General features: G+C 38.9%; 1 protein-coding gene and 1 long non-coding RNA gene across 2 annotated transcripts; one reads left to right on the forward strand and one right to left on the reverse strand.

Moving 5' to 3' along the window:
* Window positions 1-4,526: 4,526 nt before the first annotated feature.
* Window positions 4,527-21,816, forward strand: LOC135102248 (cell cycle control protein 50A-like). The gene is made up of 7 exons (XM_064007140.1): window positions 4,527-4,665; window positions 13,808-13,953; window positions 14,173-14,322; window positions 14,475-14,658; window positions 15,052-15,177; window positions 16,208-16,592; window positions 17,973-21,816. Exons 1-7 carry the CDS (start codon window positions 4,623-4,625, stop codon window positions 18,019-18,021), a joined length of 1,083 nt encoding a protein of 360 aa, XP_063863210.1. The 5' UTR covers window positions 4,527-4,622; the 3' UTR covers window positions 18,022-21,816.
* On the reverse strand, window positions 8,308-25,644 carry LOC135102250 (uncharacterized). Its single transcript, XR_010269600.1, has 3 exons — window positions 24,816-25,644; window positions 8,826-8,900; window positions 8,308-8,573 (listed from the first exon to the last, which is right to left on the reverse strand). It is a non-coding gene; the product is annotated as an uncharacterized LOC135102250 (long non-coding RNA).
* Between the last annotated feature and the right edge of the window lie 211 nt (window positions 25,645-25,855).

The following is a 25,855-nucleotide window of genomic DNA, read 5'->3' on the forward strand; positions in this document are numbered from 1 at the left end:
GCATGCTCAATGGAGTAGTAGTAATAACAGCAGCAGCAGTAGTAGTAGTAGTAATAGTAGTAGTAGTAGTTTTAATAAAGTCACTACCCATTATGTATACATATTCCCTCACAGTAACACACGCGGCATTTATGTAAAGAGAACAGACTGGCCTGGATGACTCATATCACACTTTCAACTCATTCTAGATGCGGCTGAGCGCTAAGAAAATATATACTCTTAACACCTACGTATTTGTACCATAGACTTAGCACCACTGTTGAATATCATCACCATGAATCTTCAATGTGACACTCCTCCATCCCGCCACGCTTGCAGGGAACAGCTGTCGATACTGCCAGGGACCGTATTCCCAAACGTTTCGGCATCATGTTGCCATTACTTGTAGCAGGTTGATGTTTATGGGGTTTTCGAGGCTGACTTCCTAGTGAGATCTGGAACGTTCGGCATCATATTTCGGTTACTTTTGACATAATGAAGTTTAAATTTGTACGGTTTACAAAGCCGTTTTTGTTATTCTACCATATTAATATCCTCAAACGTTTCGGCATCATATTTTCATTACTTTTAATAAGTTGAGGTTATGATTAGTGCAGTTGTCAAGTATCTTTCTTAGTATTCGTGATATTTTAACACGAACTTTGCATAAATAATGGGAAGAAGAGCCGTGAAAACCCAATTAATTATTTGTGGGCTTTGAAAGTAGTCCTTATGAGAGAATCAAAGGTTTAAATTTACAGACACTAATTTCTAGCCTGACACGCTTGCTACAATAGTTAAAATAGCGATAATGTAACTCTCGAGACTCGCCGTGCATGTGTTTACTGAATGCACGCCCAGGAAGCACGAGGCCAAGTTGAGTGATTCATGGATGCGCGCACACACACACACACACACACACACACACACACACACATTTCTGTAGCTTCTAAGTGACAAATATACATGGTCTTACCTACATGTCTTAGCTAGTTATTTCATACTTTTTCAGAAGTGTTTACGAATACATATCTGCTGGTGTACCATACGAGATTAGATTATAACATTTAATTTTACTGAGTCAGAATTCATTGAAGTGCGTTATGAACTACTGAATTTAAATATCACGGACGTATCACTTGTTTTTTTTTTTTCTTATTTTATTTAAATGAATGTGGAAAAAATACCACCACCAGCTAGCTTACTTGTGAAAATATTTGAATTTTTATACTTAGTGTTTTGAAGCTGCTCATTGCAATAACTATTAAGTACAGAAATTATAATACAGTGTACTAAACGCCTGTGCTAAAAATATATTATTTAATTTTAGTCTGTTTATCTATACAGCTATTTTTCTATATGTTTATCACTTTTTATTAATTTCCCCTCCCCCTCTTAGCTGACCAAGTAAACAAGTAAATTAAGGACTGAGGCAATGCGTTTGAAAATAGACTTCAATTCTCTCTTTGTTTGAGCCCCACGTAAAGTACACATGCCTCTCTCTCTCTCTCTCTCTCTCTCTCTCTCTCTCTCTCTCTCTCTCTCTCTCTCTCTTCTTCTTCTTCTTCTTCTTCTTCTTCTTCTTCTTCTTCTTCTTCTTCTCTTCATCATCATCTTGTTATTACTCACCTATTTGTTTTGTATTTTTACTCGTATGTTTGTTATCGTTTTTTTTTTTTTTCTTCGTACCCCGCTCGTTGCCCTGCCTTGGTTACGTGTTCCCTTGTCGCATCCCACTGCAAAAGCTGCCAAATCACATACACAGGTCAACGAACGACAAGTATCTATGATATCATAAAGTAAAAGGCTGTGTTGTGTTATGCGTTACGTATTATGTATATAGTCAGAGGCAAGTCACGAGTCACCTTAGCAGTAGTATTGGTGGTGGTGATAGTAGTAGTAGTAGTAGTAGTAGTAGTAGTAGTAGTAGTAGTAGTAGTAACTATAAAAAGAAAAAAAATAAATGTTATTTTTGTGTTAGTGTGTGCCTTATCAAGTCCAAACAGGAAAGGGATAGAAATAGTGTTTTAGAAATGCAGATATGATGCTTCGTTTCCGACATGGCATTCCTTGGAGAGAGAGAGAGAGAGAGAGAGAGAGAGAGAGAGAGAGAGACTCAGGTATCGGATAAAAATGTCCACTAATCATTACTATGTCATATCTCGTGACAGGCAACGGAATATTTTAGAAATTCTTTGGAAATACTTAAACAGAATCTCATTTATATACTGTATGGTCGCTCCTAAAGCAAATAATCTCCTATGATCACTTTCCGATCCAGTAGCTATCATCTTTTTCCTTTTAAGTATCTGAAATTCGGAAATAAATTACGTAGAATTGCATATATGAAGAATGGAAGCATATTGATATATAACAAGGATCGATCTCTGCGAAACTACACCTTCTACTGCAAATGATCTACAGGTAAGAGAACATGATGGAACAGAACAAGAATTCGCCCAGCAATTCACTTCTTCCTTCGGCAACTTGTCAGTATTTGGGGAGCAGTAAGAAGGGAACTGTTTTTTTTAAATAGTGAGGGCAGAAGAGAATATAACGACAATAAAGTTCAGTTGAGAATAAGATGCAAAAGATGTGAAAACGTTTATTAGAACAACCAATTCTGATTCTAAGTAGATGATACGTGGGTGCATAACATGCTTACTTAGAATTAGCTAGTGGTTGGGCAGAGTGGGGCGGGAGGAATGGGCAGGAGCAGAGTGTGCGAGAGGGGGAAGTGAATCACGTGCGTCTGCTTGTATTGTGGCATTGTTGTGATAAATGAGTGCGTCGCTGTTTGGTGAACAAGTCTATTGTGCCACTCTATCAACTCGAGTCCTGTGTGTGACTACGACGGGTGCAGTGGTCTTGGGATATGAAAGAAGGCATCAAGGTAAGTAAATGCTTCTTTAATCAAATAAAGGTAGTAAGCATACATCAATCTACCTGCCAAGTGGCCTCGATCTTCATAAAAATTACGAAAAACCGTGGAAAGAATAATGTTATACTGTACCTCAACACGGAGAAAAATGAAAATGAAAACAGCTTAACAGATAAGGGGCCACCGTTACACAGTTATCAGTATTTTTATTGCTGCTTAGAAAATGGGCACAATGTTTATTATTGAAAGACAGGGACTCCGCCTACCTCCTAGAGGGTGCAGTTGCATGTCTTGGTTAAGAAAGCAACTCAGCCTAAATAAGGAGGGTTTACCTGGTTATGTATCATTTACTCAAATATACAGCATAAAAACGGTTACCTGCTCCTGAAGGAGGCCTCAGAGTGTTTAGGACGCTATATGTTTTTTGATGTTCTACCTTTACGTTAATATGTTTGTATATTTATGAAGACATGTCTTGCTGAACACGAACTCATCCTTTCGCTGCAGCAAGGGCACATGTATCCTCCAATATACTTACCTGTTTGTTTCTTCCTCTGAAGACGAACTCATGGGAACGCGTCCATTTCCGAGGCAGTCATTTGGTCGTTGTTTGTTTCTTAGGGCGCTGAATATCCCTAAAGGCGCCGTCAATTCCCAAGGGTATGTTTTGTTCCCTAAACTGCCATCTTTTTGTGAGGACGCCACCTGCTCTCAAGGACGCCGTCTTGTGACAAAATCACGGTAGCTATTGTGTAAGAGTTCAATGGAGTATTGGATTTAATACTCTCTCTCTCTCTCTCTCTCTCTCTCTCTCTCTCTCTCTCTCTCACTGGGTAGCTTTAGGATAGCTGGAAGACTCATTTTAGGGAGTGTAACCCGCCAGCGAAGGTCATTTATCAGCCAATAATGTATCTATCAGCCATTCGGCCACGTAGTCCTAAAACTGTGATCCTTAGAAGAAACTTAGACTAAGTAATATACGTGGGACCTCAGTAAGGTGAGTCTCCTCGGAAGTTATCTTTCTACTGGCACTCCCCATCCCACTGTGCCTATCACCTTGGGAGGACCTACTCCCTCGCCCTCACTTTCGCTTTGGAGCTACATCACATTATTAGTCAAATATCTGTAACAAATGTATTCCTGCTATAGATGTATTATTTTTTTCCCGCTTCATACAACCTGCTTAAATAACTCATCAGCTACTTTATAATTTCAAACATTTCCTGTTTATCCACAATAACATTAATCTACCTATATAAACATCAACAGCAACAGCAGGATGGTCACTTCCCGCACATGATTAATATTCAACACAACTCATGATGATCAATTTCCCATATTTGTAATCGCCCCACTATTATGCAACATTAACGTGGTGGTTGAATCACCTCTTCATGGATCATATTTTTCTCTTATGGCACTTTTTAGTATGATACTGGATACTGCCTTCATTATACACACACATACACGAGAGAGAGAGAGAGAGAGAGAGAGAGAGAGAACGGAATCTTTTGACTCACCCTGTATTCTGCGAACCCAATGATTTGCTGATATGATTTATTTTCCAAAAGTGTACATGTAACTCAAAAAGTAATCTCAAAACACTATAAAACGAAAAAAGGCATTTTTCAATTCAGTCTATCACTAATAGTAGAGGTGTAAATGTGACGTGTAGACTTTTCCAGACATCATAGCGGGTCGTGGAGCAATGGTGGCGGCCGTCAACACGTCTAGGTGTCATTGACGGACAGGAGTAAGAAAAATGTCTGCCCAAGACCTCCCCAACGACCAGAGCAAAGCTAAACGTGAGTTGCAAATCAGTGTAAGAGACACCTGACCCTGACAAGTGAGGGTGGAGGTGAAGATGGTGAGGTGAGGCGCAGGGGCGCGGGGGCGCAGTGAGGCGGGAGGGCAGGGTGGCACCACAACATTGGGGTTTGACCTGGCGTATAGATTAGCATATTCCTCAGGCATTACGCTGCGTTACGGTGAGCTTTACACATGTCTGGCAGGAATTACGTGTTTGTTTGAGGCCTACATGAGTGGGGGGAGTGGCACTGATGTGTCATTCTGCGGGTAATTAGGCTAAACTTAAGTGTCTCACCAGCGAACATTTCTTAATCACAACATCTAGCGTGATCACTAACCTCATTAACTTCTGCCACGTAGTATCCAAACTGTGACCTATTAGAGAAACTTGGGTAAATTTATAGTTTAAGCCAATGTCCCCAATCTCTACCCACGGCCCACGGCGTTATTATTAATTTCCGACAAGTAGTGTAATCATTAGAAATGGTGTGAATAGTGAGAAGAACAAAATGAGGTAGGTTATTACCACGTAGTGTGTAATGGCTTAAACTATAATAAAACCCTAACCTAACCTAACCTAACAACTGAAGTTCAGGCAACAATACACCATTCATGTTTACCTGTGGACTTAGAAAAAGTTGAGAGCGCCGTGCATTCCCAGGCCTATTGTGGCGTTATTATTAATTTCCGACAAGTAGTGTAATCATTAGAAATGATGTGAATAGTGAGAAGAACAAAATGAGGTAGGTTATTACCACGTAGTGTGTAATGGCTTAAACTATAATAAAACCGAAACTTGGGCAGAGTGTAATATGCTGGACCATAGAACAGTCAGTATTGTGGCAAAATTAGTTATGAAATGTTCCAAATTTGTGACATCATCCTCCAGATACTATGTTTTTATTATGTATTTGATAAATTCTTATAAATCCACATCCCTTCAATTCCATCACAAAATTATTTTATTGCGACAGATTTACATAGATATGTCCTTCATGATCATGATAACCAACAATGACAAAATCACTTATTTTTCAATCAAGAACTCTCAGCTTTGCCCACAAGGATTACATCTGTGACTTGTGCCATCTTGCCTGAATTCTATTAGTGGTAAATTTACATAATATTCTATTATTGTCATGCAAAGTCCCCTAACCGCCACCTAACAATCTTGTAATCACCTCTTTTAGAGATTTTGGTGAAACTTTTGCTGTTGCCTTGGACATATCAAAAGCTTTTGATAAAGTCTGGCACAAAGCTTTGATTTCCAAACTACCCTCCTACGGCTTCTATCCTTATCTATGTAACTTCATCTCATGTTTCCTTTCTGACTGTTCTATTGCTGCTGTGGTAAACGGTCACTGTTCTTCACCTAAATCTATTAACAGTGGTGTTCCTCAGGGTTCTGTCCTGTCACCCACTCTCTTCTCATTATTCATTAATGATCTTCTAAACCAGACTTCTTGTCCTATCCAGTCTTATGCTGATGATACCACCCTGCACTTTTCCACGTCTTTTCATAGACATCCAACCCTTCAGGAGGTAAACATTTCACGCAGGGAAGCCACAGAACGCTTGACTTCTGATCTTTCAAAAATTTCTGATTGGGGCAGAGCAAACTTGGTATTGATCAATGCCTCAAAAACTCAATTCCTCCATCTATCAACTCGACACAACCTTCCAGACAACTATCCCCTCTTCTTCAATGACACTCAACTGTCCCCCTCTTCTACACTGAACATCCTCAGTCTGTCCTTTATTTATAATCTGAACTGGAAACTTCACATCTCATCTCTAGCTAAAACAGCTTCTATGAAGTTAGGCGTTCTGAGACATCTCTGCCAGTTTTTCTCACCCCCCCAGCTGCTAACTCTGTACAAAGGCCTTATCCGTCCATGTATGGAGTATGCTTCACATGTCTTGGGGGGTTCCACTCATACTGCTCAGTGGAATCAAAAGCTTTTCGTCTCATCAACTCCTCTCCTCTAACTGACTGTCTTCAGCCTCTCTCTCACCGCTGCAATGTTGCATCTCTACCTGTCTTCTGCTGCTATTTTCATGCTAACTGCTCTTCTGATCTTGCTAACTGCATGCCTCCCCTCCTCCCGAGGCCTCGCTGCACAAGACTTTCTTTCACCCCTATTCTGTCCACCTCTCTAACGCAAGAGTTAACCAGTATTCTCAATCATTCATCCCTTTCTCTGGTAAACTCTGGAACTCCCTGCCTGCTTCTGTATTTCCACCTTCCTATGACTTGAATTCCTTCAAGAGGGAGGTTTCAAGACACTTATTCATCAATTTTTGACTACTGCTTTTTACCCTTTTATGGGACTGGCATTTCAGTGGGCATTTTTTTTTGGGATTTTTGTTGCCCTTGGCCAGTGTCCCTCTTACATAAAAAAATAAAAAATAAAAAAAGACCAATCAATCAAAGATAGTTTCAAAATCAAACCTTATATGGACCCAATTAAGCATTTAAAATTTTACATTGGAGTTATTTCTGAATTTGCCAATCCACATTTATCAACATTTTAAGAATTATTAGATCTCCATGATTATGTAAGTAAGGTTTTAGTGTCTGAAGGATGCTTTTTTAAGTAATGTGACAATGTGTAGATTTAATAATTTTTAGTAATTTGATAGCTGAATTTGATCAGTGGATTTAGAAATAGTGACTAGTGATGTCTAGCATCTTACCGCTCACCCTACAGAGGTCTCTTTCTTGTATCTGACTGAAAAATTTGCCAGCTACACTGTCCTCTCCTTAAAGGTATTCACAAAAGTTGGTATAGTTCTCTCCCCTGATTTTGTGACATTTTTCTTATGCTTATGTTATTTGTGAAAAGTTTTTATATGAATAGGTCAAGTAATAATACCCATCCCTATAAAATATGTTCACTTTTCACTGATTAAAATTCTGTTAGAATATTAAAGTACATATACAGAAAAATATGAATTTTATCATGGTCTTTTCATTTCTTTTATATGCAACAAGCCCTTACTGGCATAGAAATATCTGAAGGGGTAATTGTACTCACCACCCATTGTATTCTTGCATGTAATTATTTGTAATCAATTCCTAGATGACATCAATCAGGTATAGGCAGATTCAAATAGGAAGATTTAGAAATCCTCATATCGTGGCTGTTATTACATGCTAAAAAATTTAAACTGCTGTGCTTTGGTTGACTACCAGGTGTATATGCCACTATCATGCATCACATGTGATGTGATTAATATCCTATAATCTTTCAGGGAGCTTTGCAAATGACACCTTTACTTTAAAAGCTACAGCTAGAATCTTAGTTTTTCTTTCATGTGCTACTGGTATGTATAACTTGCCCCTGAAACTGCTGTCATCACCACTACCTTTACCACCACCACCATTACTACTACTGCTAATGCTACTGCTGCTTCATCTATCTTTACCATCTCTGTTTTTTATGTTTCTGGGTCAAGCTGCAACTATAAAAAAGTTTTGATATGTATTTGACATTGATAGGAACATTCATAGAAAAAGAGAGGGAGAACAAAGTTTTAGGAAGGTGGGTGATTCTCTCTCTCTCTCTCTATCTCGTCTCTCTCTCTCTCTCTCTCTCTCTCTCTCTCTCCTCTCTCTCTCTCTCTCTCTCTCTCTCTCTCTCTCTCTCTCTCTCTCTCTCTCATAAGCTCTCAGGTCTGATCAAAAAGGATGAAAAGTATAAGTAGCTGCCAGGAACTGGATTAAACTCACTACCTTACTGTACATAGATGGCAGGAACCAGATGAAACATTGCAGGAACCAGATGAAACAGACTACCTGAGGGTGCATAGAGGCAGGAATCGGATGAAACAGACATCTGTGTGGTGATGTGAAGATTGACATCATTGTATAATATCTTCCTCATGGCCTCCACTGATGTGCCTTAAAAAGAGAGAGAGCATTGTCATATTCAATACAGTATGTATTAAAGTATTTTAAACCAAAATCTCATACAATAATATTGTAACACACACACACACACACACACACACACACACACACACACAGAGAGAGAGAGAGAGAGAGAGAGAGAGAGAGAGAGAGAGAGAGAGAGAGAGAGAGAGAGAGAGAGAGGAGAAGAGAGAGAGAGAGAGCTCAGCCATCACTAAAATTATTTATGTTTGTTATAAGTACCTATCCATGTTCAAATTGTGTCGAGAAATTCTGGTGTGGCCATCCTTGTGGAGGAGCAGCTGGGCATCTTAGGATCTGCAGTAGAGAGAAACAAAAATGCTAGACAATGAGATGAGTAGAAAGCAAAGGATATTATTGGTTATAACCTCACACAGGCTGAAGGTTATAGTAGCCTTGGATGGATGCAAATGGAGAAAATGCTGACAAAAGTAGTTGACACAGCATATCAGGGCCATGTGTAAACAAGTGTTATCTCATCAGATCCTTTGTATTGCATAGCCAGTGAGAGAGAGAAACACGCACACAAATAGCACATTGGCTTCCGGTACAAATATGACTGTAATAATTATGGAGAATGAGAATCAGTAAAGAAATGAGATTTTGGCTTGGCATCTACTATATATATTGAAGGTTTGTGTTGCATAAATCAGACCTATGGAGAAAGTGCATGGTTTTGTGTGCATTTTGTGAGCATATTTATATAATTGGTTTAATGCACAAATGCATGCAGCTGAGCTGCTACAGGCTATCAAATAGATGGAAATTCTGATTTCTGTTTGCAAATGATCTCATTATACTAGTTAATGAAACTATTGGCCTTCTATAATTAACTATGTAAAGACTATTTCTGTTGAAATAATATGTATAGAAAGCAAAAATCTTGAATATTTTTTTGAAATCAGATTTAAACTGAAAGGCAAATTATTGAATATTTGTCAGAATTGTATTTGAATTTTGAATCCATTAAAACAAAGTTCACTATGGATATGATAAAGAATGAGAGAAGAACAAGGAGACATGAGGATAAGTGATTGCCAAAGATAGATTGTATTCAACTAATGAGAAAAAAAAAAAATTGCAAGTTCAGTTATTCATGGTTGCAGTGGTTTGGAGATGGAGATGGTACAGGAAGAGCTGCTATGATTTCAAGAGAAGGTTGTATAAAAAACAGATGGAAATGGGACAACACAGGCTTGCTTATATCTGGTAGACTACAACTACTATAACTAGGGGAACACACACACACACACACACACACACACACACACACACACACACACACACACACACACACACACACACACACACACACACACACACACACACACACACACACACACACAAATGCTATGAGTGAGCAGAGTAACACTCGGTAAGACTGAGAAATACATGACACTTGTAAATCCAAACCTTTAATTCTGAAAATGGAAGACTATGATAGTTGGCTGTGTTAGTGTGTGTGTGTGTGTGTGTGTGTGTGTGTGTGTGTGTGTGTGTGTTAACTAGTTAGTATGCAGGACCTAAATGAGGCTTGTTTATATCTAAACCCGTCCAGTCTTTCCTTTAACTGATGCACTCATTTGTGTGTGTGTGTGTGTGTGTGTGTGTGTGTGTGTGTGTGTGTGTGTGTGTGTGTGTGTGTGTGTGGCAGTGTATGTGCTTAGGTCCGACACCACTGAACCTGAGCCAGAAACTGAGTGAGGAGTGCACTCATTTGGTGTGCCGCCAGGGAGGGAAGGGTGGTGGTGGTGGTAGTGGTGGTGGTGGAATGAGGGGAAAGTATCTGACTGGAGGTGAGGGGAAGGCAGGGAGGGGAATCTGGACCACACCTGCTGATCTGTGATTGGCTGGTGAAGGGTAATAGAATCAGGAGGGGAGATAATGGGGGGAAAGAGGAAGGAAGGGGTAGGAAGGAAAGTGGGAGAAAGGAAAGGTGATAGAGAGGAGGAATAGGAATATGCAGCGAGAAGTAAATTGAAAATGAGAGGGAGTAAAAATTTCTCAGTAGTTATGTGATTAATATCAAAATTGAAAATCTTTTTATGGTTGAGAGAGAGAGAGAGAGAGAGAGAGAGAGAGAGAGAGAGAGAGAGAGAGAGAGAGAGAGAGAGAGAGAGAGAAAGTATTATTATGAGAGGTATTTGGAGATGTACTTAGTTTCTGAACTGTGGAGCAAAATCATGATATATAATGCATAAGAAAACAGTGATCAAATGCCATATATTTAATGCAGCTCACCTTCACACATACATGCCAGAGCTGATAATCTTCCTTGCTGTTCCTACCCACACTCCAGCCTACATAACTTAAGAGAGAGTCACCCGTGTCTCCTACCAGCTTAATGCATGTAAATGACTTCTCCTGAGCCCTTTCTCCCTTTCCTTGCAACCTTGTCTTGGGTGGGAAGTCCCTATTCTGTCTCAGCATTTTCCCCAGTCCCTCACTTCCCCCTGCCAGAAGTGTTACTGCCCACCCTCCTCCCTGCACCACCTCCACCACAACCACTTCCACCTTCATTATTCTCCAGGGAAGAGTGCCTGACAGACAGGAAGGGGTGTGGCCCAGTGTTGGCTAGGGCAAAGCTATTTCTCTCTCTCTCTCTCTCTCTCTCTCTCTCTCTCTCTCTCTCTCTCTCTCTCTCTCTCTCTCTCTCTCTCTCTCTCTCTCTCTCTCTCTCTCTTCACTCCCCTGTGTATTTTCATCGTATTAAGGTATATTTTCTCTCTCTGACAAAGTAATGAAGAAGAGGATGCAAAGAGTATGTGTATACTTAGGAAGCCCAGAGTTTGTTGTCTTCATATATAAGAGGTTACGATGATCTGGCATAGTGCTTTGAACTCTCCACTAAATACTTGTACTTGTCTCTTTGTGTGACATGCTACCAATTATTCCTCTCTCTCTCTCTCTCTCTCTCTCTCTCTCTCTCTCTCTCTCTCTCTCTCTCTCTCTCTCTCTCTCTCTCTCTCTCTCTCTCTCTCTCTCTCTCTCTCTCTCTCTCTCTCTCTCTCTCTCTCTCTCTCTCTCTCTCTCTCTCTCTCTCTCTCTCTCTCTCTCTCTCTCTCTCTCTCTCTCTCTCTCTCTCTCTCTCTCTCTCTCTCTCTCTCTCTCTCTCTCTCTCTCTCTCATGCCAATAGCCTCATTGTGTCAGCCAGTATTGATCCATGATGTAGGGGGAAGGGAACGCCAAGATAACGATGGGTCAGGAAGGTCATTTTCCTGCTCTTCTCCCCCACTCCCTCCAACCTGGCCTCCCCACCTGACCTCTTCCCTCCTCTTACTACTGTTTCCCTGCCTCCCTCCCCTGACCCTTATCACTACAGCCCATCATCATAGCCCCCCCCTCTCTCTCTCTCTCTCTCTCTCTCTCTCTCTCTCTCTCTCTCTCTCTCTCTCTCTCTCTCTCTCTCTCTCTCTCTCTCTCTCTCTCTCTCTCTCTCTCTCTCTCTCTCTCTCTCTCTCTCTCTCTCTCTCTCTCTCTCTCTCTCCATAATTTACATCATTATATAAGAGAGAGAGAGAGAGAGAGAGAGAGAGAGAGAGAGAGAGAGAGAGAGAGAGAGAGAGAGAGAGAGAGAGAGAAGCAAACAGAATTAGAAAGATAAAATCTGTGTGTTTTTGCTTATCATTGGAAGTCAACAAATTATTACATGGGTTTGATAGGAAGAAACTTTCCCAAAAAAACTGTGAAGTGACATTAATAGACGTATTTGAACACTGAGCCCTGGGTGTGGCAGAAAGGAAGGAGTGCCTGGCTGGCTGGCTGGCTGATGGCCTGTGGAGGAGGAAGGGAGGAGGAGGAGGAATGGGAAATGAGGTGTGGTGGGGAGATGGTGGTGGTGGCAGTTGACTCTTGTTAGGTGTTGGGTGAGGTTGCTGTGTTGAGGGCACTGGTGTTAAGTGGCAATACAACCAAGTTATTCATCCTTCCCAACATAAAAACATCTCCCTTCTACATTTATAATATTCATCTATTACAAAAACTTAAAAGGAGACCAGAGTGTAATGTTGAGCCAAGGATAAATTTAAACTGGCAAATGAGCACATAGAAATTTTTAGTTTATCCTTGTTTCAAAGTTGAATTAAATTGAGGAGTAGGTACCATTTCCCTATCCCTCCCCCTTCTTCCTCCCATACGCACACTTCTCAGCCATGTCTGGACCAGATGGGGATGGAGTCTCCAACACACTTCATATGCGCATGTTAGAGAGGAAAGTTTTGATACTGGATACCCAGATACAAGAGCTGAAGTACCAGATAGTGAGGAATGAGAAGAAGGCAGCAGACGAAAAAAGGAGAAAGCTAGGTACTCTCTCTCTCTCTCTCTCTCTCTCTCTCTCTCTCTCTCTCTCTCTCTCTCTCTCTCTCTCTCTCTCTCTCTCTCTCTCTCTCTCTCTCTCTCTCTCTCTCTCTCTCTCTCTCTCTCATGCTTATCATTCTCAGTTCCAGACCAAGGTTAAGGGGCTTTTATTGATGTGTTGAAGTAGTGTAGTATATGAACTAAATTGGATGAAGTCTGTAGTGCTTAAAGAAGAATATTATATCAGAGTGGAACATGATTGAGAGTTTAAGTGAAGTGGTGTAGGTTGACTGAATGGGAACTTAAAGGAAATATATTTTGTATAACTTTTCATGTTGACCTAAGGCAATTTTTCATGATAATTACATAGTTGAATCTTCTAGTATGTGAAAACCAAGTGGATAAGACATTGGGTAGTGATGCAACACCAGCAATGACTGTAGCATTTGTGCCAGAATAAGGTGTCATGAAGGGCATCCAGTGCTGCACCACGAGGGCAAGCACAGGCCTTATTTTGGCACTTTAAGCTGAAGGATAACACTGTGCTGCTTTTATGCCACATAGAAGATAATGCACAATTTTACTTAGAAAGAACTACCGTTCAGTATCAAAATAAACAATGGTAATACCTGTTCCATTCTTATGCTTTTTACTTGTAACTGAACAACCAAATCTGCTGCCACAGTGTGTGTAGACATGCTTAGTACTCACTGCTGATGCCTGGTATATTGTTTAACATTTAAGAGGCCCTCATTTTTTTTTTTTTTTTTACTTTTAAACTTTTGAGCACTGTGTATACTGGCTCCTTATACCATATGTCCTTTACAGCTTGTTGAAAACTTGAGAATTTGAACTTACTTTGCATGTACTTGGAGGAATTCTAAGCTTATTATTTTTCTTCTAGAATCCAAGTTTAACCAAAAGTTTAAGCAGCAGCGACTCCCAGCATGGCAGCCAATTCTCACTGCAGACACTGTCCTGCCAGCCTTTTTCCTCATCGGACTGCTCTTTGTACCACTTGGGGCAGCCCTCCTCTTCTTCTCCCACAGTGTAAGTATTGTCTTTCATTGATCTTATGAGAAGATAGTTATTAACTTCTTGCTTCATCAGGATTAGTAGAGAGAGCATTTTACTTTCTTCTTATGTCTCAATTTTCTTCTTAGTAATCCTATCCACTGTTTATTGGATTAATCAAAAGAAGATATTATTTTCTACTAATCTACTTGAGGATAATACAATAAATACTTTCCCTTTGCCTTGCTCTTCCAGGTCCAAGAAATGGAACTGGACTACACTGACTGCAAGAGTGTGGAGGCTGGCGTTTCAATGCCTTGCAGTGAGGTTATAAGGAAAAGCAACTTCACTGCTGAGTGCACCTGCCAAGTCAACTTTACCATAACTGAACCTTTTAAAAAGACTGTGAGTTACAGGGAATTAAATGGAAATGTCACTGCTGTTTTGTTACATATTTAGTCGAGAGTTGTCATTGAAAGACAGAATTAAGAGAGTAGCTCATAACTGCCTCGTTCCCCTTCTTAGACACTTTTCTCATGCTTATATTTTCCTTCTAGGTTTATCTCTACTATGGGCTGGATAACTTCTATCAGAACCACCGCCGTTATGTCAAATCCCGTGATGACAACCAACTCCTTGGGAAGGATATCACCTCACCCAGTAACGACTGCAACCCGTTTGGCATGAGTGACGGAAAGATATATGCTCCATGCGGTGCTATTGCCAATTCCATGTTTAATGGTGAGACCTTTTGTATATCTTCCCATCTTGTCTTTGTATCTAATTGTTCTCCATGACTTCTTTTGGAGCTTTGCATGTAATGACTGATGATTGTTGCCATTCTTTGTTTATAATGATTACAGTAGGAAGAGAATAGGAAGGAATGAAAACTTATTGAATGTAGATTACTTGGAATGAATAAAGAGAGAGGGAAGTGCATTCCTAGTGTTCATTGCAAACTGAATTAGAATACACAGGGTATTTTCTCTACTTGTAAACATTGGTAATAATCTTTCTGTGAATCTTTCTCAGGTTAAGTTGATGTGAAATTGGAATATGGTGTCTTAATCCACACTTTTTTTTTTTTTTCTAATTTGTACTTGAAAAACTAATTTCCTGTTCTCACGGTGGTAGATTCCTTGACACTCTACGATGCTGGAAAAGATGAAAAGCTGAAGCTGATCAAGACTGACATTGCTTGGCCTTCAGACCGCAAGATAAAATTTAACAACCCTCCAGGGAAGCTTAATGACTCTGAAGGTATGTCATTACTCACATCTCTTGATCTTTTAGCTCAGGTACATATTGTCATGGGCCCAGTGGCATATGGAGACAGGGTGTGGGGCACTCTGTGGAAGTACCCTGCATCTGCTGTGGTCTCAGGATTGGAGTAGGTGCGGAGTAGGGAACAATTTCTATGAAGGGGCAGGGATAAGAGTAGTAATCTCTTGTTACGCTTAGTTGGAATGGTTGCCAAAATGCAAGAACATGTTGATGTGATGTAAATGGTGAGCAGTGCAGGAGTAAATGGCTAGAATAAAAACTGCACTCAGCCTTCACTTCAACAAATATGCAGGCTACTGTGGATGTGGAGGCAGAGCTACATATGCATTTCTCATAAAATGTGGTTGCAGATAAGTTTATGGATATTGAAATATCAGTATTTATGGATGTGGATACAGTTGAAAATTTCTTTTACCTCCATATCTGCAGTTACAGATGCAGGTGCTGATCATTACACATTACACAAAGTTTGTTGTATCTGCTACACAAAGCTCGAGAGAGGAGGGAAAGAAGAGAAAAAAAAAGACACAGTAAAATTAGTAAGAAATGTAAAATATATTTCAAGAAAGTAGAGGATGTAACTGGGGAAGTCCTGTACATGGGGCAAGGAGATGGAGGAAGGTGGAATTGGGCAGATAAGGGAAAGATGGAAAAGGGTAGGGGACAGGAGAAAGTAATACTTATCAATTACTTCCTCTAATTCTTCACTCACTACTCACCCTTCTTGTCACCTTTCAAATTCAAACCCATTACTATTGCATCTGGTTAAATGAGGGACAAATAGCCAGTTAGAGTTCCTAATTACTCCAAAATTGATGATATATCTTCTGCAAGTGAGAGAGAGAGGTGATGAATACTTTTCTGCTTTTTCCATGTGTATTTCTTGCTGTTGGAATATTTAACTTGTCAGATAGTAAACACTTGCACATACAAACGCACACAAACCCTTAATCATAACTTGAAAATACCTTTTCAAAGTGTAAACTGATTCTCTTTGTTTTTGCAGCTTTCAAAAACACCATCAAGCCGCCATACTGGACCAAGAATGTGTGGGAGCTGAGTGATGATCCCAGTAACAATGGTTACAAAAATGAGGACCTGATTGTGTGGATGCGCAGTGCTGCTTTCCCAACCTTCCGTAAATTGTATGGAAAGATTGACCACAGCATGATAGGCTTCAAGTTTGGCTTCCCCAAAGGAAGATATTATCTAGAAGTGCAGTACCGTTATCCTGTGGACTCATTTGGTGGCCGGAAGCGCATGATCCTCTCCACCACAAGCTTCCTTGGAGGCAAAAACAACTTCCTGGGCATTGCATACATCACAGTGGGCTGCATTTGTCTCTTACTGGGCATCATCTTCCTAATCATTCACATCAAGTTTGGCAAGAGGTGAGTTTAGACATCTTATCTAGAGTACTTCATCATTGATATCAAATCTTAACATCACCAGGTTATTGTACACACCTTACTGGATGAGCTTGTGTTTCCCTGAGTAATGGTGTGACAGGGTGTGGGCTTTAGACTAAACTTGCCTTGGATGGTCAATTAGCAAGTACTGAAGGAGCTTTAGTAACTGAATTGAAGTAAATATTCAGTTCACATCCTTTTGAGGAGAATTTGCTGTTTGTGGAAATATTTGTTCATGATCTCTTATAGTTTCAATAACATGATGAATTTTTCCTTTCAGAAGGTAAAATTTATATTGTTTGGCATTACTGTAGTGGTGTTAATACTGTTTTCAAGTAACAAATTTCCTTTATTCATATTACAAACTTTGATTTAAATATTCACTTTAGTTTAATTATTCTACTTATGACTTTGACTTAAATATTCACTTTTGCTTAATTATTCTACTTATGATGGATTTATGTGGTTCTGTCCAGGAATGCAATAGGAAGATTGTTGGTAATGATAGGTGGAGGGGTGTCTGACCACTTCCTGACAGAGGGATATTTGTGAGTACATTATAGATGGGCAGGTTTGGCAAGTTGGGTGTGATGAGGCAGTTTTTAAAATGACTGGGTTTGAGAGAGAAAGAGAAAGGATAAGAGTACTAGAAGAAACTATACAGTGATTGGAATGCAGTGAAAGAGTGAGGAATTGCAACTTTAAGAATGACAGCTGCTTATAGAGTGGTGAGGTTTGTGGTGTATGGTGAATAAGTCTGGATATAGCTTGAGAGAAACATGCATAGTAAGAGTAAGGATGAAGTGTCATAGTTATGAAAGGTATTAGATGAAAAATCAAATAAGAACTTTCAAATGAATGATGTTTTGGAGGGAGGTTTTGAAGATGTGAAAGGGATTGTCAAAGAATGAAGATCACACATGGTCCTCAGACACATTTGGTCTCTTCTCTTCTGCTCTCATATTCCAGGTTTCAGTTCTGTACAGTGCAAACATTACCAGTATTCTCTTGTAAACACCTTGGATTTTGTTTTAAGGAATCTACATCTCAATATTTTGTTCATTCCTCTCCAGATCTTACTTCATTGATTCTGAATTTCATTTCTGAATCTGTTTTTCTGTCCACAGTAACATGCTACCCTAAAAAAAGTGTATCATACAGCAACTTAGCATTTAAAACATTCACCCTCTTGCCTTCTACTATCCTCATACATACACTTCATATTTTTACTTTAGCTCTCCTCCTTTATCTCTTTCCTCTCTGAGTTGTTTGAATTTCCTCTGAATCAGCCATCAGAGTAGGGTCATCTTAATGAGGTTCTCAATCATGTGGTACAAAACTCAATAATACCTTCTCCATCAGGGCCGTTGACCAGCTGAACATCAACCAAAACACTCCATATAGTGACTAGCCCAGAGCAGTTTGCCTCTAGCCGCCCAGTGTGATGCTGATGGTTTGAAGAGAAGCTTTAGGTGGCTCTGAGGTCATGAAGGATTTGTCCTCTCAAGATGAAGCACAGCTGCTGCTTCCAAACCAGATCAACGATAACACAGTCTCACATGTAGTTGTGGACCTGTTTATGTTCTCAGTGTAGTTTGTTGAGCTATTGTTTTGAAATTTTAAACTAAATAGTAACATCAGTCAGATGTATCCAGTTGATTAAGAATTATGAGCACAAATTCATATGTAAATTCATTTCAGTGTTCTGTGGAACTGGAGCATGCTAATTGAATTAGTGAATTAAATCATTCAAGCACTATGATATTTGAGTATAGTTATAGAGATTTAAAAAAAAATCTTTATGAAAAATAGTGTCCTATTGTATAAAGTTTGTTGTGGGTCACCTAAAAGAAGTAACAGAATTGTGTCTCAGTGAATGCAAGCTATGCCAAGGTTATTTTGAGCAGTCGTGTGTTGGTTCCACAGGCTGTAGCTGGGCACAGGTAGCTCAGGAGTCCTTATACCTAAGAATATTATCCTACAATGTGTCTGGTCCTGCCAGCTGAACTTCACATGAAATGCATATTTGTGGTATGCAGATGGCCACATACAGATTGCCTCAAAGTAGCCAGTAGTATGTGTGGCACCCACATGGTTAACACAAAATGCAATATTCTTTTAGCTGCAACAATGCACTCACAATATTGGTCTTGATCATTATCAACATAATCTCTTGGAGGAGAAGAATGTACAAACAAGAAATTCCAAGAAGAAATGACTAGGTAAAACTGACTATTCATAATTAAAAGAGGAAAGTCAAATGAAGATAAGTATCACCCATTGTATTTCCACTTGTATGACATGTGTCATCATAAAATGGTAACACTGTTGCCCACTACTTCTGATGCAGGCAGGCCTATAGGTCTTGGTGATGGCGTGCATATGTATTATATAGTTCCAATACAGAGAACATTCTCCATTTTACCATCATCCTGCATTATTTGATTCACCCTTATTTCTTTTTTATCTTATCTAGTCTGGTGAAGTTTTGGAGAACTATGAATTAAATCATCTCAGATGTAGGGGCAGAGGTGATGTGAAGATTCTCCGAGTCCAGTAAACATGTCCTCTGCTCTTTATCCTACCTAGCATGTATTTTGTGTTGGTTAGTTTTTTTTTTTTTTTTTTTGTGTGTGTGTGTGTGTGTGTGTGTGTGTGTGTGTGTGTGTGTGTGTGTGTGTGTGTGTGTGTGTGTGTGTGTGTGTGTGTGTGTATACATACATTGTAGTTTGATTATGTACAGTTTGTTTATGTATGTGGAATTCTCTTGTGCTTTCATATATCTTTTAAGCAGGGAAAACAAATAGTTTGATTATCAGCTAGTTTCTCCTCTTGATTAAGTTTACAGAACAATGTGGTTTATTCAAGAGAATGCCCTGGTCCCATCATATTGCTTATACCAGAGATTGTGTTACTTAAGAGTTATACCAGCAGTGTATAAGCATGGCCTGTTGACTGGGAGTGTCAGTACCTTGTAGGTACTGCAGAATTTGTGAAACATGAGCAGATTGTACCTGGGCACTGAATACCTTGCACTTGAAAGAAACCACACTTACACATTTTGTCCATGTCTGAACCAAAAATTGGTTCTGGTCCTTAATATAGTTATATATGTATACATATATTTTTTTATGTATTTATTTTTATCAGTCTTGATCTAATATTGGTCTGTTTATTGCTGATGTAAATCCCACAAAGCCATAAGCAGCAGATAAGATGAGATCAGTGCCATTAGAAGAGAAGTCCTCCATTTTCTCAAGTAGTGACTTAGGCAGTACCTGACTACCAAAGTTAAATAAAATTCAGTCTTGGCTGCTGCTTAGACAAACAAATAACTATATAATCAACAAAATCAAATGCATCAGATTGCTCAAATTAAAAAGGATAGTTCTAAAAAAGAAGTGATTGGCATTACACACAATGTGCATAAATGCTTCAGTGATGCGTGTAGCAACTTGAAACGTCACAGGTTTGATTGAACTTTTCTTTTAAAAATGAAAAAAAATATAATTTAACAGATTGCTTTGTGAGTTTTGAAATAAAATTATATTTTTTTACATCTTTTGAAGTTTTAAATATATAAACAACATTGAGTAAACTCATAGTTTGCTTTTTCATATATGTGACCAGTCAGCCAAGACATCACTTAAGTAAATAAAAGCAATCTTGGCTGTCATACTAGGCTTGCATCATTATTGCTGATGTTACGTAGCAAAAGCCATACCATAGTTAAGATAACCCAAGTAGGTACTTACCAGTTCCCCTGCATTCATCAACTACAAACTGATGCCCAGCCTTGCCTCACCACAACCTGCACTCAGAAAGCTTCCTTCTGGTGGTCATGGTTGAAAGAGAGAATAATTTTTTTTAGATCATATTTTATCATTGAATCCCATTTTATAAAGTATTGTATCCCCTAATGCCTTCCACTACTGAGTGCATTTAAATATGCTTGTGTTACATTTTTAAGAAACCTGTATCTAGCATCAGTTAAAAGTATGACTGCGTAAGCTAGCACATTGAAAACTAAAAAGATGATGTTAGTATGGTAAAACACTTAAGCTGCACTGGTGCAACTCTTATTTGATGAAAGAAAACCAGTGTGATTCCTCTAATAGTATTACCGAAAGCATTATTATAGAAAAATCTTAAGAAAACCGGTGTGATTCCTCTAATAGTATTACCGAAAGCATTATTATAGAAAAATGTCAATTAAGTTTCCCAGATCTGTTCAGTGACAAAGTGTCCACTGTGGAGGATGTCATATGGGTGTGTGATATGCTGGTGTTTCAAGGCTGAGCATTATCAAGTGAAAATAAATGTGTGATTTATTTCATCAAATATCTTATTTTTATCAATGTTTTACTTTGTATTTTCTTGCGGTATCATTGTAATACATCCCATAGGAACTGTCTATTGATGCTTTTGTAGATGAAGCATCTGTGCTTAATGTAAGAATATCAGCTGCATCTAACCATCTTATCATTATTGTTATCATAGATGGCAGTTATAGTAAATGGTGTTGTTGATATCATTACTGTTAATAGTTTTATGGCATAATGCAACCATTCACTTATCTTCTCAATTTTCACCCCACTTTCTTCAGTGTAATTTTATGGGAAAATACTGCTCGGATTTGTTTATGTTACATTTTGTTCATATATGAATAATGATTTTTCTGTAGAGGGCCAAGTACATTCCATTTACAAGACTCCATCTGCAGTGCTGCTGATTTTTCCATGACTTGACTGACATAGGATCTTACTTATACTTGAGAATTCAGTCACTTCCTTTTCCTGCAGAAAAGAATATCTTATAGGAATATTTAAGAATTCAGATTGACATAAAAAAGCAAGGAAGGGTTCAATTACCAGTTATTTTTTTATTTTATCAGTGTGCAACAAAAAAAAAAAAAAAGTGTCCATGGAAAACAGCAAAACGGTATTCTCTTGTCTTGACAAGGTGAAAGTTTAGTAAAGGAGCAGCAAACACTTTGAGGTATGCAGTATTGGAAATGTACTCATTCTTTTTGTTGATGTGAAATGTTTGGTGTAAAGACCATATTTTTGTGATGTCTGTCTGTGATTGTGAAAGTGGTTTCCACATTATCCAGATCCTATATTTACTGCTGTTTAAAGTTTATGTCTATCCACTCTAAGAAGTATTGTTTGATATCTAGTCTAATTAAACATATGCAGTGCTTAAAGATTTTTTTGTTCCTGTGACAGAATTTTGTAGGTTTTCATAATTCCATCTTGGCTCTTCACTAAGTCTGTTTACCAACACAAACTTCCCACACGGTGGAGGCTGATGAGAGAAAACACTATGAAACTTAGAAAAATTATATGGAGGGAGATTCACCTAATTTATATAATTTTTGCAGTGTTTTTATCTGCATTTTCTCTCATTTGGTAATTTCTGCATCTATGTAAGTGTGAGTACTACATTTCAGTCCTAAGGTTAGAAAAATAAAACAGCATTGGCTGCTTTCACTTGTACTAAAAATTGCTCAAATCTATACTGAAAAATTTAGCTTTCATGACAGTAAGACTACTTTTTGAATGACTATCTTCACACTGATGATGAGCTGGAGATAACGTGAGCTATGCATATACAAAATACACTAAGACCTAAATTGTAAGTAAGGAAGTTTTATGAACCACGGAATCCAAAAACTAATATATCATTAACTTTACCAAACTATACGCATTGATATTATAAAATCCCATACAGACCACCAGAATTCTCTATAACGACCCAGAGATCAACCCCATTAGAGAGATACTCCTGTGTATAACGGTATGTAGTTAACTCGACACAAGACAATATAGATTTCCATTACTCATGTTAAAAGCTGGCCAGAGAATTAATTACCTTTCCGGATCTCAGCACCATAAATCTCCATTGTATCGGGCGATACCTGATCAGGCTTCAAGGTAAATATCAGAAAGAACGCATAGTACACTTAACATGCACACTAAGACACACACTTACAAGAATGAAAACCCCCTATTTATTCATCACAAAAAGTCAACATTCTACAAGTAAATACCCAAAATTCTAGTACAAGACACAAAATCTCACCACGATTCATAACGCGCCGCCACGTGACCAGGCTTTCTTACTCAATCAAATCTTTTCTCACAATTATTCCCGCCAACATCACACAAAATGCATAAGTTACCTTTGCGTCTCCGTCCCGATACACGTACTACATTACAATATCATTAACACCACACAAACCTTTAGCTCAAACCCTTAAAACACCACCAACACCAGCTACTCATTGCCTTGAAAAAAGAAAAAAGGAAAAAAGAAAAAAAAAAAAACCCTTTCCCTCTCTTTACTTTATTACTGTCTCTTCTCGACATAATACTCAGCCTTTCTCTCTCTCCTTTTCCTTTTTTCTACTTTTCTTCCCACAAATCCCAGAGGTGCGCAAGATCAGCCATTTTGTGATTTGTGGCGTGGTGCATTATGATGCAATTGTCGTGGTGGGACCGGAAGAGAGCTTCTGTGAGGAGCTGATGGGATTTCTTATTCTTGTTATTTTGCATCTTAGTGATTAATACAAGTTCATAGTGCGTGTTCTTTGTGACATTTGCCCAAGTTCGAGATTATCGTATGGCATTGTAAAGGTTTTTAGTGCTGAGGTGTGGATATCAAGGCAATCCTCCAATCCAGTTTTTGCCAATAGTGGAAAATCAACATTATCTTTGTCGAATAAACCACAATAGGATTATCAGTAACAAAATATTGCCCTGTATTCTGAAACACCTCTGTCCGCAACTCGTCTGCATTAAAAAATCTTTACTTGAAGTTACGCTGGCTTTTATTTTTATTTATATTCTTTTTCTTATGGTTCTAGTGGCAGATTGACAAGACTTCTATATTAATGATAAAAAGAATAGGTCAATTTCCAGTTTCACCTAACCAACGATTTTCTGATGTAGCTTATGTGTTTCTAGTGAGATGTGTAGTATATTGACTGATGTAGGCCATCAATCAATGCACTACACATCCCATTGATTGATGGTCTACATCACTTCCGTCGCAAGTAATGAATTTATCAACTTATGCCTACATCTCTTCCCCAACGAAACATGTGTGAAACTTTAAATGAGTAGCTGTTAAAGTATTTCATTCCCGATATCCCAAACTTCAACTCCAAGTCAAGTTGATACCCCCTTCCCAATATTATGCTACTAATCCCGACTTTTAATTTTTTGCAATACACTACTACCGCTATCACTATTTCACTCAAATTCCGCTACAGCTACTTATTTCTAAATGTATCGCACTAATTTAGGATTAGTAACCCTTGGGCGGGCCTTCGCTAAATGTAGCGAAAAAAGCAAGAAATGTAGCGAATCGTTGGCAACGCTGCTCAACAATAACAGCAACGCTCACCTCAGCCGCCGCCGCTGCCGCCGTCAAAGGTGTAATTTATGTATTTTCATATATTTTTTATGTGATTTTATTGATTTTCGAGCTGTTTTGCAAAGTGCGTTACTCGATTTAATGATCCCCCACCCAAAAATCCCGATTTCCCACAGGTCTCCCAAGATCGTTGGGGAAGAGATGTAGGCATAAGTTGATAAATTCATTACTTGAAAGCTACGCATTTGCGACGGAAGTGATGTAGACCTTCATTCAATACACTACACATCTCACCAGAAACACGTAAGCCACATCAATTGGGTGAAACTAAAAATTAAAAAAAAAAAAAAAAAACTCGAGAACACAGCTAATCATCTCTGTGGCCTTTGAAAACAGTCGTGGTGAGGGAACAAAACGTTTATGAAGAATGGTCTTTGAGAGATGAACTAGCGTCGCTACACAAGTGCACGCCATTGAAAATCTATATGAACACCCACCAAGACTTTTTATCAGCGCCTTACATGACAGCTACCAAATTCAGCTCTCCCTATATTGTATGCTTATGTATGAATTCCTTGTGTACATTGTTCATTCTCATATACAACTCAACGATGAAGATGAGGGTCAAACAACTGATGTGTTACGCGTCTGTTTGGCATCGGACAAGCATGACTAACATATAATAGAAATTCAAAACTAATACGTTTTTACCCAAAATCGCATATATCAGCATCAAGTGGCATTCATTTACTATCTCTGATTACTGCTGCATATAAATATAAGACTCCCAGATCAATACCGGGCTTAGCTGTAGTATATTTTTACCTGAATTTTGCAAGGAGATGTACAGCCTAAGTAAGTGATTCTGAGGACGGCCTCGACGCTTCCCTCACTGAACAGAAGTGGTGACTGAGCCCTGGATGCTCATAACTTGAAGGAGCTTTCTCTAACCAGTGTTACTAGATTTTCTAGACATTTATCGTTAGGTCACTGTTATATTGTCTTACCTCATTGAAAATTATTCTGTTTCCATCTAGTTTAGTGAATCACCAGGTCAGGATTCAGCAATGGACTCATAAGCAAGAGCATGAAAAGAATAAGACAGTAAAGGTAATAAGGAAGGACACATCTCACTGGTTCATCCCTGTTTCACACCTGCTTCACGTGCTTCGCGCACTCAACACATCATCTTTTCCACTTTATGGTGGTGTGCTAATTTCCCACTACCACGAGACATTTCTTATTATGTCTTATATTTACTTTCATCCTAATTAGTGAGGAAAGCTTTAGGAAGAAACAAGCGAAGCAAACAAGGATGTTGTGATACCGCCCCGCCCTCCCCCATCTTGACGCAGCGATGAGGCAGCGTCTGAACCATTTTAAGTGGTGCTTTGTACGACACTTAACAGGGGTAACCAGTCATTGTATGGAGCCGTGACGGATGACCATGCACACACTGGTAATATCAGCGAGGTGTGCCTAACCAGCCTTTTGTATCTTTGATGGCAACATGGCAATCCACGCTGACTCATTCCATCACTTCCTTCCTCCCCACCCAACCCACTTCGTGAAGCCAAGCACCACCCGCCACCTCCACTTGCACCTCGCCCTCCCTCCTCCCCGTCTCCAATCATAATGACTGGACATGAGTAAGTGAGTGATACATGATCCTTGAATCATACTTTATGAAAGCAGGAATGTGTTTTATTGGAACATGTTAATAGCTAATAGGTAAGTAAGTAGTTAAGACGCTAAAGTAGCACAAATTTGGTTTTGTTATAATTAGTTTTCTTCAATAAAATGCTCAATCAAAAAAGCTCTTTTAGACTTTCACTCTGTCGATTAAAAAAATTAATCTATATATA

The sequence above is a fragment of the Scylla paramamosain genome, chromosome 1, assembly GCF_035594125.1.
Source record: "Scylla paramamosain isolate STU-SP2022 chromosome 1, ASM3559412v1, whole genome shotgun sequence".
NCBI lineage: Eukaryota > Metazoa > Arthropoda > Malacostraca > Decapoda > Portunidae > Scylla > Scylla paramamosain.

What these genes read in the sequence shown, in the direction of transcription:
- LOC135102248 (XM_064007140.1), top strand. Translation starts at nt 4,623, where the DNA reads ATGTCTGCCCAAGACCTCCCCAACGACCAGAGCAAAGCTAAAC. An exon ending in CGACCAGAGCAAAGCTAAAC is followed by an intron (nt 4,666 to 13,807) that starts GTGAGTTGCAAA and finishes TTTTTCTTCTAG; the next exon opens with AATCCAAGTTTAACCAAAAG. An exon ending in CTGAACCTTTTAAAAAGACT is followed by an intron (nt 14,323 to 14,474) that starts GTGAGTTACAGG and finishes TTTTCCTTCTAG; the next exon opens with GTTTATCTCTACTATGGGCT.